We start from the raw sequence: 12997 nt of genomic DNA, 5'->3' as shown, positions 1-12997 counted from the left end.
GCTGTTCATGTCCGATTCATATTATCTGTTATCATCTCACTGCATACATTATCAATGGAATATGGATTAAATGTAACTTATATAACTTTTGGTGGGCATGTGGAATTGCAAAAATATAGATATCTTTATTTTGTGGTCATGTTTACAGTGTATATGTTAATAATTAGCAGTAATTTTACTATTGTGGGCATCATAATGATTCACAAAAACCTGCATGAGCCAATGTACATTTTCATTGCAGCTTTGTTAACCAACTCTGTTCTTTTCAGCACTGCTATCTACCCAAAGCTTTTGATTGACTTTTTATCAGAAAAACAGATCATATCTTATCCAGCATGTCTCCTCCAGTGGTTTTTTTATTACTGGCTAGGGGTTTCAGATTTTGTCCTCTTATCGATCATGGCCTATGACAGATATGTGTCCATATGTAACCCTCTGAAATATCCAAACATCATGCAAAAAAAAACTGTTAACATTTTACTTATTTCCGCTTGGATTCTGCCTGCTTGTCTGTTGTCAGTAACAACTTTTCTAAGTGTTAAAAAAGAAATCTGTACGTTTGTTTTGAAAGGAATACTTTGCAACAGCACTTTTCAAACACTTCACTGTGTGAGATCAACAATACTGAATATATATGGCTTGGTTCTTCTTGTTACTTTTTTATTCCTTCCTGTGCTCTTCATACTTTTCACATACAGCAGGATACTTGTAGTATCGTATCGATGTAGAGGAGTCAGGAGAACAGCTGCACAGACCTGTTTACCCCATCTGCTGGTTCTAATCAACTTTTCCTGTTTAACTGCATATGATGTACTTCTTCCTCGGCTGCAACTTGATTCTCCAAAAACTGTACAATTAATAATGGCTTTACAAGTTTTAATATATCACACTCTTTTCAATCCAATAATTTATGGACTAAAAATGAGTAGAATTAATGATCACCTTAAGAAGTTCTTCTGCAGGATGGTGTAGTGTTTTCACACTAATGACTGTCATCGTTTTGACATAATAGAGATGTGTGAAAACTTTGAACATGTAAAAACTTGTTTCTAAAACAATAATTTAAAATGTAAATCTTACATCATTTAATAATATAAAAATTGATTGGTTTCATCACTGCAGTTGTTCAAATGGCTAAGTTGCACAGATCACCACACGGTCAATTTTTACATTTGATTTTAATAACATGACCTTTGTCTTAAAGTAGGCTTTTTGCATTGAGTAACACAGGTTAATAACATTTTTTTTTCAAATGAAAATTTAACACATTTAACTCATTGATTCTATCTGTTGTTAGCCATGTCTTATGATAGGTATGTTTATATACATAAACCTCTGCAATACAGAGCTACATTGACAAAAACAGTGTTCTCCTGTTTTCGACTTGGTTTCTGCCTTTAAAGGTTGTCTTTGTATCAATGAACATTGCGGTCTTCAAACTATCTCATTCCTTCACCTCTCTCTTGATGTCCACCTTAATTGTCCGGTTGCGAAAGTTAGCCTCGCCTCAAAACGATCATTTGTGGGATTTCCGGGTTTTTTTCTGGCGAACGCCACCGAGCTAAAAGCTAAAATGTCCACTAACGGTCGCGCAAAATCCAACCTGTTAGTTTCAGTGTGCAGTGATATGGAACACTCGGGTCAATATGAACAGTAACTGTACATTATCTACATTATTTTTAGCTCGGTGGCGATTGCCGGAAAACCCCCCGGAAACACCACAAATGAACATATTGTTCTTAATGTGCAGCCGAAGTTAGACTCTGTATTGGTCAAATGATGGTCAATTTGGGTTGTAACTGGTTGTCATCTACAGTCGACTACTGTTACAGAGAGGTTTCGCTTGTGTTTTAACAACTAATTTCGACTTTCTATCCCTTTTCTTTAGTGGAGAAATGGGCTTCAATAGGTCTAGGAATGCATAACTCCAGCCAAAACAAAGATGGGGTTTGTTACCAATTAGATGTGGAGAAACCATGGTGACTGGTCTGCCCCCTTACTGCCAAAAATAAAAACTGGCAGCGATCAAAAAAACGGCTTCGCCAAGCAAATATCTCGCGCAAGACAGACTTTTACTCGCGAATGTATGATTTTCACGCTCATGGACCTGATTTGCGCTCCTGGATTTTGACATTGATTTACCTCCAAAGGTGGTCAGCTCAGTTGTGGAAGTCGGAAGCCACATGACCAGTGGGTCACACACCAGTGAGGGGGCTGGCTGCTAAGCTCAAGTCAATCACGCTAGAATCATCTAAGAAGGACATTGTTCATGGGATACCTCACCGCCATCATCAACAATTCACATTTTCCCGATTTGGAAAACCGTCAACAAAGGTTATACATTGGCTCAACTGTAGTGTACTAATAAGATAAGAGACTAATATTTGAAATGTATATACAATCACCTAAAGGATTATTAGAAAAGCCTGTTCAATTTCTCATTAATGCAATTATCTATTATCAACCAATCACATGGCAGTTGCTTCAATGCATTTAGGGGTGTGGTCTTTGTCAAGACAATCTCCTGAACTCCAAACTGAATGTTAGAATGGGAAAGAAAGGTGATTTAAGCAATTTTGAGCGTGGCATGATAGTTGGTGCTGGACAAGCCGGTCTGAGTATTTCACAATCTGCTCAGTTAGTGGGATTTTCACGCACAACCATTTCTAGGGTTTACAAAGAATGGTGTGAATATGGCCACCCTCCACTGGCTTCCTGTTTGTTTCAGGATTGAATTTAAAATTGTATTAATTGTTTTTTAAATTTTAAATGGGTTGTCGCCTTCCTACTTGTCGGAGCTCTTACATGTCCACACACCTATCAAAGCACTGAAGTCGTCTAATCAGATGCTCCTCGATGTGCCTGGATCCAGGTTAAAAACCAGAGGTGACCGAGCCTTTTCAGTGGCTGCTCCAAACCTCTCGAATAGTTTACCGATCCATGTAAGAACAGCTCCGACCATTGCAACGTTCAAGTCCATGGTTAAGACACTATTATTCATTGGCTTTTTATTCAAGTTGAGCTTTGATATCTTGACCTTATTCTTTCTCTGTCAGTTATTTTGTATTGTACATTGAGCTCTGTCTGTGTTTTATTGACTCGCTGCTTTTGGAGCTTGTTAAGCACTTTGGTCAACCAAGCTTGTTTTTAAATGTGCTATATAAATAAAATTGAACTGAAATGAACTGAACTGGAAAAATGTTGCCTGGTCTGTTGAGTCTCGAGACATTCAGATGGTAGAGTCCGAATTTGGCGTAAACAGAATGAGAAGATGGATTCATCATGCCTTGTTACCACTGTGCAGGTTGCTGGTGGTGTAATGGTGTACACACTTTTTAGGCCCCTTAGTGCCAATTGGGCATCGTTTAAATGCCCTGGCCTACCTGAGAATTGTTTCTGACCATGTCCATCGCTTTATGGCCACCATGTACCCATCCTCTGATGGCTCTTCCAGCAGGATACTGCACCATGTCACAAAGCTCCAATCATTTCAAATTGGTTTCTTGTACATGACAATGAGTTCAGTGTACTAAAATGGCCCCCACAGTCACCAGATCTCAACCCAATAAAGCATCTTTGGGATGTGGTGGAACGGGAGCTTCGTGCCCTGGATGTGCATCCCACAAATCTCCATCAACTGCAAGATGCTATCCTATCAATATGGGCCAACATTTCTAAAGAATGGTTTCAGCACCCTGTTGAATCAATGCCACCTAGAATTAAGGCAGTTATGAAGGCGAAAGGGGGTCCAACACATTATTAGTATGGTGATCCTAATAATCCTTTAGGTGAGTGTATTTGACCATGTGAAAAAACCTATCAAAGAAAGTCTGTGGTTGCTGTTGTCTTTTCATGTCAACTGTTGGCTCCTCAGTGACTGTAGAATGAAGCCTGACTGAGGAGCTCAAACAGGTCAATGTCGACTGAAGCTGTGTCAATCAAGGGCACCCTAACCGTTCAAAGAAAAGGGAGGGGGGGCAGCTTGTGTCCCCGAAGAGTCTTGATCTGTATTCTTGGCGCCACTTTCCAGTTCAACCAAACAGTTGATGCACACACAACTTGAATTTTGTTGTAATTATATGTTTAATTGATTTGGCAAAGAGAAGATCTATGACTTCAGTCCTGTCCTGTTTGGGATCACATCTCGTCTCATTTTGTAGTTTCATGCCTCTTTTGTCCCTGGGTAGGATTCACTTTCTGCCTTGTCCTATCATCCCCTGTCATTGTCTGCCGCGTCGATGATTGTTTCCACCTGTGTCCAGACACACCAATTTTTCTGTGTCTGCAATTTCCCCCATGCATTTCACCACAAGTATTCTGTTTTTGATTTTTTGATTTATTAAAAGTACCCTTTTGTGTCAACTCTGTATTTGACTCCTATTCCTGCCACGCTGTCGTGACAAGCCCTCTAGTATCAAGTTGTTTACAGAGTTCATCCTTTGGAGAGTTCAATGAGATCCATGGAGGATGAAGTAGTCTGAATAAAAATCCTCCCACCGACTCTCACAGATCACTTTCCAGTCCGTGTATTTGCTGGATCACACCAGAGCAAATCAAGGTCAGGTACTGAAGACTGAGAGACAATCTAGTGCTGTTTATGTCAGATTAATATTTGTTATCATCTTACTGCATACATTATCAATGGATTATAGATTGAATGTGACTTATATAACTTTTGGTGGGCATGTGGAACTGCACAAATATAGATATTTTTATTTTGTGGTCATGTTTACGGTGTATATGTTAATAATTAGCAGTAATGTCACTATTGTGAGCATCATAATGATTCACAAAAACCTGCATGAGCCAATGTACATTTTCATTGCAGCTTTGTTAACCAACTCTGTTCTTTTCAGCACTGCTATCTACCCAAAGCTTTTGATTGACTTTTTATCAGAAAAACAGATCATATCTTATCCAGCATGTCTCTTCCAGTGGTTTTCATATTGCTGGCTAGGGGTTTCAGATTTACTCCTCTTATCGATCATGGCCTATGACAGATATGTGTCTATATGTAACCCTCTGCACTATACAACCATCATGCAAAAAAAAAACGTTAACATTTTACTCATTTCCGCTTGGATTCTGCCTGCTTCTTTGTTTTCAGTAACAGTTTTTTTAAGTGTTGAAAAAAAAATCTGCACGTTTCATTTGAAAGGAATCCTTTGCAACAGCACTTTTCAAACACTTCACTGTGAGAGATCAACAATACTGAACATATATGGCTTGTTTCTTCTTGTTATTGTTTTATTTCTCCCTGTGCTCTTTATACTTTTCACATACAGCAGGATACTTGTAGTATCGTATCGATGTAGAGGAGTCAGGAGAAGAGCTGCACAGACGTGTTTACCCCATCTGCTGGTTCTAATCAACTTTTCCTGTTTCACTGCATATGATGTACTTCTTTCTCGACTGGAACCTGATTCACCAAAAATTGTACGTTTAATAATGGCTTTACAAGTTTTAATATATCACCCTCTTTTTAATCCAATCATTTATGGACTAAAAATGAGGAGAATTTATGATCACCTTAAGAAGCTCTTCTGCAGGATGGTGTAGTGTCTTCACACTGATGACTGTCATCGTTTGTCATAATAGAGATGTGTGAATACTTTGAACATGTAAAAACTTGTTTCTGAAACTATAATAATTTAAAATTTAAATCTAAGATAATTTAATGACATATGTGCAATTATGAAGTTGCACAAATCACCACACTGTCAATTTTTTACATTGGATTTTAGTAATGACCTTTGTCTTGACGTGAATTTCTCAAGGTTATAGCAGTCGTAAAATAGAATGAGATCCGATGAGATAAGCCTTTACATATCCTTGGAGGGGAACCCGGCATCATACAGATAAGAGGAATAAAAAGAAGTATAAAAAATAGTTAGTTGTGCAGTGAGTTGAGAAAGAGGTTGTGATATGAAGGAGGGTGGGGGTTGTAATGAATTTAATGGATGCCGTTATTGTTTCCTCTTCATTTTTTCATCTTGAGTAATAGCCTGTCTGTCAGTGCCTTTCAGTGTGAGGTTTCTAAGAATGAATAAGACAGTCCAATAGAATGGATGATTAGCCTAATTTAACATTTATCATTAGTGATGGACTTACAGAAACCTTTATTTTGTGATCATGTTTACAGCATATGTTTTAATAATGATCTTTAATTTCACTATTCTGTAGCATATCTGGATACACAAAAATCTCAATGAGCCTATGCACATTTTAATTGGGGCCTTGCTACGGAACTCTTTTTTTTTCAGCAGTGCTATTTACCCAAAGTTGTTAATTGACTATTTATATGACACGCGGATCTGTTGATAGCCATGTAATGTGACATAAACCTCTGCAATACCCAGCTATAATGACAAAAACACTGTTCTTGTGTTTTCGACTTGGTTTCTGCCTGTTTGTCAGGCTGCAGTCAAAACAATTCTGACGGCTGATAAGAAAATCTTTTTACCTTTAATGGATTTCTTTGTAACAATGAACTATACAGTCTTTACAGTCAATGTGAGAGTTCAAAAGCATAAACTTTTAAGGGCTTTGTTGCTCTGATAAACTTTGCGCTTATACCTTAATCTCTTCATACTTTTTACATATTTCAGGAAAGTTATGATATCAGACAAAAGCTGTAGAGAAGTCAAGACAAAAGCTGCACGGACCTGCTTCCCTTACCGGTTGGTTTGAAAAGGATTTTTCATTTTTCATGAATATGATATTATTTTAGTTTGACTGGAATAGGATTTTCCAAAATTGTAAATTTCATAATGACTTTACAAATAACTTATCATGCTCTATTTAATACAATAATATATGGACTAAAAATAAAAGAAATCTCTTGACTCCTGAAAAAGCTGTCTAGTAACTCTGTTAAGTTATTAAAAGTGATGTGAGAACACTGATGTAATAATAATGTTCCTGATGAAAATGCACATCTTTTCTTACATGATATTAATTATTCACAAATGAGAAAGTTATGACCTTTGGAACGGGTGGTAATTGTGTCCATGAATATCATCTTCACTCTCTAAGGTTGACCTTCTTAGCAGCACACATTGAGAGAGCAGTCTGTGGAACCCTCACCATTTCTGCATCAATTTATAGTTTGAAATGTCTGTAATTACGTGAAGGATAACTACCGCTCTCAGATAAACTATCCAGAAAGCAACTGCCTGTCTGTGATGATTCCTACGGGAGATTACATCACCACCTCTGTGGAAAATGTTCCTACGTCAGGAAAAACATGCAACAGATATCTCACACAACTCTCAACTTGTCAACACCAACGGTTGGTCAGTGCCCCTTGGAGGCCCCCCTTACGGCTCTATACAGTACACTTTGCTTTTAGATGACCTCTAATGCAAACGCTCCAAAAGACAGTCCTGGACAGTAAGAGAGCATCACGTAGTAAGGGGGTTTCGAGTCTGCTGAGGTCGTGTAGGTCAATCTAGGGCTGCATGGTATACCGTTTCAAGTGGGAAATACATACTGTAACCCTCGAACAGTTACAATATTGAGGGTAAAGTACTGCCTCGAGTTCATTATTGCTTTCATAATACGGTTACCCGCGACATTTAAATTAGTAAGTAAAAAGTTGCATTTCAGCACAAAATAGTTGTAGCCACCAAACGTTGCGTATCTCATTTCAGTAGTCTAGAGAAAAAATAGTCCCCGTACATGCATGTAAACAGCATTGGGTCCCGTATGGGGCGCCGTTTGTAAAATTGGTACATTCAGCATTATCATATGAAAAAAAAGCAGGACAATATTCATATGTCACTTTTTCAAACATTTAGCGACAAAATTATGTAAATACATTCAACAACTTTTTCAAGTACAATGTTTGGCTGTAAGACAAAGTTGTTAAATAGTATAATTATTTAATCTAAATGTTAAATGTAATATATACATGTTAAATATAAATGTAAATGTTAAATATAAATGTTAAATATAAATGTTAAATTTAAATGTCAGACGACTGAACATTACAATATTTACGGTAATTCATGCAGCAAGCCAAGATGGCAAGTCCGTATGAATTAGCTCTTGTTATAGAACAGAGGTATCAAACTAGTTTTAGATACAGGGACACATACAGTCCTCCTTGATGTCATGTGGGCCGGACCAGTGAAACCATCGGGCATCAGAGGGCACGATCGCGGATGGTCCCGTAGACGAGGGTTGGGCGACCATCCGCATCCGCCCCCCGCGGCAATATGAACAGCAACTGTACATTATCAATCATTATAACGCGGGTATATTAAATCCAGCGTTCTGATTGGTTGAGAGTGAGTCACGAGGGGTGCATTATTGAGTGATAAAGTACAGTTGCTGTTCACATAGACCCGAGTGCACTCAAAGTATCTGACATTTGAGCTTTTATCTCAGTGGCGATTGCCGGATAACCCCCCGAAATCACCACAAATTAACGTATTGATCTAAATGTGCAGCCAAAGTAAGACTCTGTATTGGTAAAATTATGGTAAATTAGGGTTGTAACTGGTTGTCATCTACAGTCGACTTCTGTTACAGAGAGGTTTCGTTTGTCTTTTAACAACTCATTTCGACTCTCTATCCCTTTTCTTTAGTGCAGAAATGGACTTCAATAGTTCTAGGAATGCATAACTCCAGCCAATCCAAAGATGGGGGTTGTAATCAATTAGATGAGGAGAAACCATGGTGACTGTCCACATACTTGTCTAGTCATTGCAGTCTTCATGGATCGATGTCTAAAAAGTCTTAAATGCGAGGCTACCAAGTTGTGTAAGTCGTTCCTGAATTTCGTTCATGATTATTCCCCGTCCGTGTCACTGTTTTTTCCGTGTCTGCATTTTTCCCCCCCTAGCATTTTTGGATTTTGATTTTGGGGTTTATTAAAAGTACCCTTTTTTGTCAACTCTGTATTTGAGTCCTATACCTGCCACGCTGTCGTAACATGCCATCTAGAATCAAGTTGTTTGCAAAGTTCATCCTTTGGAGAGTTCAATGAGATCCATGGAGGATGAAGTAGTTTGATAAAAATGCTAGCACCAACTCTCACAGATCACTTTCCAGTCCGTGTGTTTGCTGGATCACACCAGAGCAAATCAAGGTCAGGTCCTGAAGACTGAGAGACAATCTAGTGCTGTTTATGTCAGATTCATATTATTTCTTATCTTACTACATACATTATCAATGGATTATAGAATAAATGTGACTTATATAACTTTTGGTGGGCATGTGGAATTGCAAAAATATAGATATCTTTATTTTGTGGTCAGGTTTACAGTGTATATTTTAATAATTAGCAGTAATGTCACTATTGTGGGCATAATATTGATTCACCAAAACCTGCATGAGCCAATGTACATTTTCATTGCAGCTTTGTTAACCAACTCTGTTCTTTTCAGCACTGTTATCTACCCAAAGCTTTTGATTGACTTTTTATCAGAAAAACAGATCATATCTTATCCAGCATGTCTCTGCCAGTGGTTTTTATATTACTGGTTAGCCGTTTCAGATTTCTTTCTCTTGTCCATCATGGCCTATGACAGATATGTGTCTATATGTAACCCTCTGAAATATACAACCATCATGCAAAAAACGACTATTAACATTTTCCTGTTTTTCGCTTGGATTCTGCCTGCTTGTCTGGTTTCAGTAGCAATATTACTTAGTGCTAAAAGAAAAATCTGTACGTTTCATTTGAAAGGAATACTTTGTAACAGCACAGTTCAAAAACTTCACTGTGTGAGATCAAGAATACAGAATATATATGGCTTGGTTGTTCTTGTTACTGCTATACTTTTCCCTGTGCTCTTCATACTGTTCACATACAGCAGGATACTTGTAGTATCGTATCGATGTAGAGGAGTCAGGAGAAGAGCTGCACAGACTTGTTTACCCCATCTGCTGGTTCTAATCAACTTTTCCTGTTTAACTGCATATGATGTACTTCTTTCTCGACTGGAACTCGATTCACCAAAAATTGTACGTTTCATAATGACTTTACAAGCTGTAATATATCAACCTCTTTTTAATCCAATCATTTATGGACTAAAAATGAGGAGAATTCATAATCACCTTAAGAAGCTCTTCTGCAGAATGGTGTAGTGTTTTCACACTAATGACTGTCATAATAGCGATACGTGAATACTTTCAACGTATAAAGACTTTTTCTTAAACAAAACTAAACAGAAAGTCTTACACTTATATTATAAAATGTAATATTTACTTTGCAAATTACTGCCGTTTTTAAAATCTCCAAAGGCAAGAGTTGAGTTAAACAGGGCGATGGTGGCACATGGAGTAGTGGGATGCGCTTGGAGCCGCAAGGTTGGTGGCTTGAATCCCGGCTGCCCCATGTGCCTTGTCGAAGTGTCCCTGAGCAAGACACCTAACTCCTAATTGCTCCTCAGGCAAAATGTAACACATGGGTTACAACGCAATGTCGCAAAGTCGCTTTGGATAAAAGCGTCAGCTAAATGTAATGTAATGTAACAGATATCCACAGTGTAATCATCTATTCTCCAGTTTGTTTTCAGTTACATTACCGTTGTCTTCAAGTGTATTACTGAAGTTTATAGTATCCCCAAAATAAGCCTTTATAAATCCTTGGAAGGCAACAAGTGGTCCAGTGAGTGGTTTTCTCATTATTACTTCTTACAGAGGAAATCATCTATTGTTCCTCTTATCTATTTAGAAAAAAAGCTATAACATACTGCTGAAATTAAGTTTGACCTATTTTACTGATTCTAATTAATTCGTGTGTAATAAAATATTGGAAAAGCTGTAGCTTGTGCACCCTTTTGTATCTAATTCTTTTTTATGAGTCATTTCATCCTTCATGGAAGAAAATAATCATAGCACATATACATATTCAAAATAATTTGAAGAAGTCAGGAGATAAAACTTGAACAAGATGGAACATAACAGTAAAACCCCTTACAGGGAATGAAGAGGTTGATGGTAACCACATGCACTGCTTTACTGTAACCACACGGTGCCACCCAACACCAGGACACTTTAGTGTTGGCCTTCTTTCTTGACTGGTTCTCCACTAAATGAGATTTTTATGTTACGTTTTTCTTTCTCGTCTTTTGGAAATAACATCATGGCATTGAGTAGTTGTTAAGAAGCAGATAAAATGATTCAAACATTGTTCATGCATTGCATCTCACCCTTTTGATCCACCATGTACACATGCAATGTAGTGCACATTAGTAATGGATTCAGGCAGAATATAGGAAAAATCACATATCTCAACACTGCTGCTATTTACAAGCTAATAATGAATGTGCATATGTACCAGGGGCATTTATAGGATTCAAAGAAAGGGGGGCTTAGACATATTAGAGCGGCGTGTCTGTGCCTGTAGCATGCAGCAATTCTTTTTGGGCCTCTTTGGCACCACGGATATCCATCGTTTCAGGCAGAATCAGACTCTGATTTTTCTCTGTATATTTGCTTGCATTCAGTAATATGATAACAGCGCAGCAGCCTCCCCAAGGTCCTAGTGCCCAGGGATTGTATAGTTAAGTATGATGATCCGCTATTGGGTTGTAATTTAAAGAGGGAGAAAAATACAAACCAGACGCCACGCACATCACTTACAAGGTATAGTTAAAAATAACTTTTCCACATGAGAAGCAAAAGTTAAATTTAATGACATTACCTTTATATACATATATCTACATAGATACATATATATACATACATATATATATGTATGTATATATTTTTAAAGCCAGAAATATTGGGGCTTCAGCCCGCCTAAAACATGCATAATGACTCTGTGGAGTGCTATACTCAGTAGGTGCACACCACCCAATACACTGGATTAAATTAAAAGTCGGTTTTTCATCTTGGCTTACCTTGTTTTAATGACTGCTGTTTTCAATTTTTCTGGTATCTTCTGTCCATCCCACATCTGATGACTTCATCAAAATGGCAATAGCTTATAAGTCATTCTTCTCCTGATTGCTGTAAAACTGTATCAAGTTTTGAAAAAAGTTGGTCCAGGACGACTATGTTTGAAATCCTCTTCATTAATCATGTGTCGCTTTCTCTCACTCTCTTTCTCTCTTCTTCTCTCTCAGCTTAGTCTCGCAGCAGTTTGTGGGCGTTGACTTTCAATTAACCAACCAGAAACTGCACAGCTTTTTTAAGTCAATCACTTCGCTGCTTTCAAATCTAAAAAATATATTTTCCCATCAGTAGTTATTGCCATACTGCGTGCACTCCAGGAGGGGAAAAGGTATTGTCTGACCTCAGGATTCCTATTCCTTGGTTATCCCACGTCAACTCCAAAAGACTTTGGTCAATTCATATTTATTAGAACCCTTGTTAGCTCCTCTTTAGCTACCCAAAGGTAAATGGGACATTTTACTTTTGCTGCATTTTTATTTTATTTTTGGTAAAACACTTTTTTTCCAGCTCTTCTTTGGTCTGCTGACCCATTATGGCAGCTGTGAAACCTGAACGTGTTTACTTGACTTAAAAACTACTTGTTGGAAAATGGTATTTTCCACCTTAAGATGCTCTCTTTTGGCTGAATGGTTTCGAATGTCACAGATTCAAACTCGTCAAGCAGTCGACAGGCGGGCAAAGCTGGTGGACCCTCAGAGACTCAGGCTTTGAAGGGTCACAAGAGGCAGCCACAATTAACCAGACTTTAATATTCGGACTCACACTTTGACAAAAAAAGAGAACACACCCTCCTAAATCACTTTGATAAATTATCACTTCTATAACAACTCTCTTTTCTGTATCTGCTGAACTCAGAACTCAAACTTCCACCAATGCCTCATAAAGAGGTCCAGCTCGCATGAAAATGGGATGAATCTCTATTTCCTTTTGAAGAAAGCAAAAGATATCTCACTCACTACAGACCATCATTTGCCAATAATAATTCACCATCAGAGCATTTATGGAGGGAGAAAAAACAATGCCTTGAAAGCTTAGAATCCGAATCAGAAGCAGTTTATTATCACACGTTACACATAGAGGAATTTGA

General features: G+C 37.9%; 3 protein-coding genes across 3 annotated transcripts; all 3 read left to right on the top strand.

Annotated features, from left to right (window-relative positions):
* Window positions 1-54: 54 nt before the first annotated feature.
* On the top strand, window positions 55-972 carry LOC119228931 (olfactory receptor 11A1-like). Its single transcript, XM_037488929.2, has one exon. It carries the CDS (start codon window positions 55-57, stop codon window positions 970-972), a length of 918 nt encoding a protein of 305 aa, XP_037344826.2.
* Window positions 973-4641: 3669 nt separating this feature from the next.
* On the top strand, window positions 4642-5559 carry LOC119229034 (olfactory receptor 11A1-like). Its single transcript, XM_037489117.2, has one exon. The coding sequence runs from the start codon at window positions 4642-4644 to the stop codon at window positions 5557-5559; it is 918 nt and encodes a 305-aa protein (XP_037345014.2).
* A 3618-nt stretch (window positions 5560-9177) lies between these two features.
* On the top strand, window positions 9178-10095 carry LOC119228927 (olfactory receptor 11A1-like). The gene has a single exon (XM_037488925.2). The coding sequence runs from the start codon at window positions 9178-9180 to the stop codon at window positions 10093-10095; it is 918 nt and encodes a 305-aa protein (XP_037344822.2).
* Window positions 10096-12997: the final 2902 nt, after the last annotated feature.

The sequence above is a fragment of the Pungitius pungitius genome, chromosome 10 (genome assembly GCF_949316345.1).
Source record: "Pungitius pungitius chromosome 10, fPunPun2.1, whole genome shotgun sequence".
Classification (NCBI taxonomy): domain Eukaryota; kingdom Metazoa; phylum Chordata; class Actinopteri; order Perciformes; family Gasterosteidae; genus Pungitius; species Pungitius pungitius.
The sequence above is the reverse complement of the archived record's forward strand: the minus strand, read 5'-3'. Positions and strand labels throughout refer to the sequence as shown.

Bases quoted from the DNA above. Each gene is read 5' to 3' on its own strand.
- LOC119228931 (XM_037488929.2), top strand. From the start codon at position 55: ATGGAATATGGATTAAATGTAACTTATATAACTTTTGGTGGGCATGTG.
- LOC119229034 (XM_037489117.2), top strand. From the start codon at position 4,642: ATGGATTATAGATTGAATGTGACTTATATAACTTTTGGTGGGCATGTG.
- LOC119228927 (XM_037488925.2), top strand. From the start codon at position 9,178: ATGGATTATAGAATAAATGTGACTTATATAACTTTTGGTGGGCATGTG.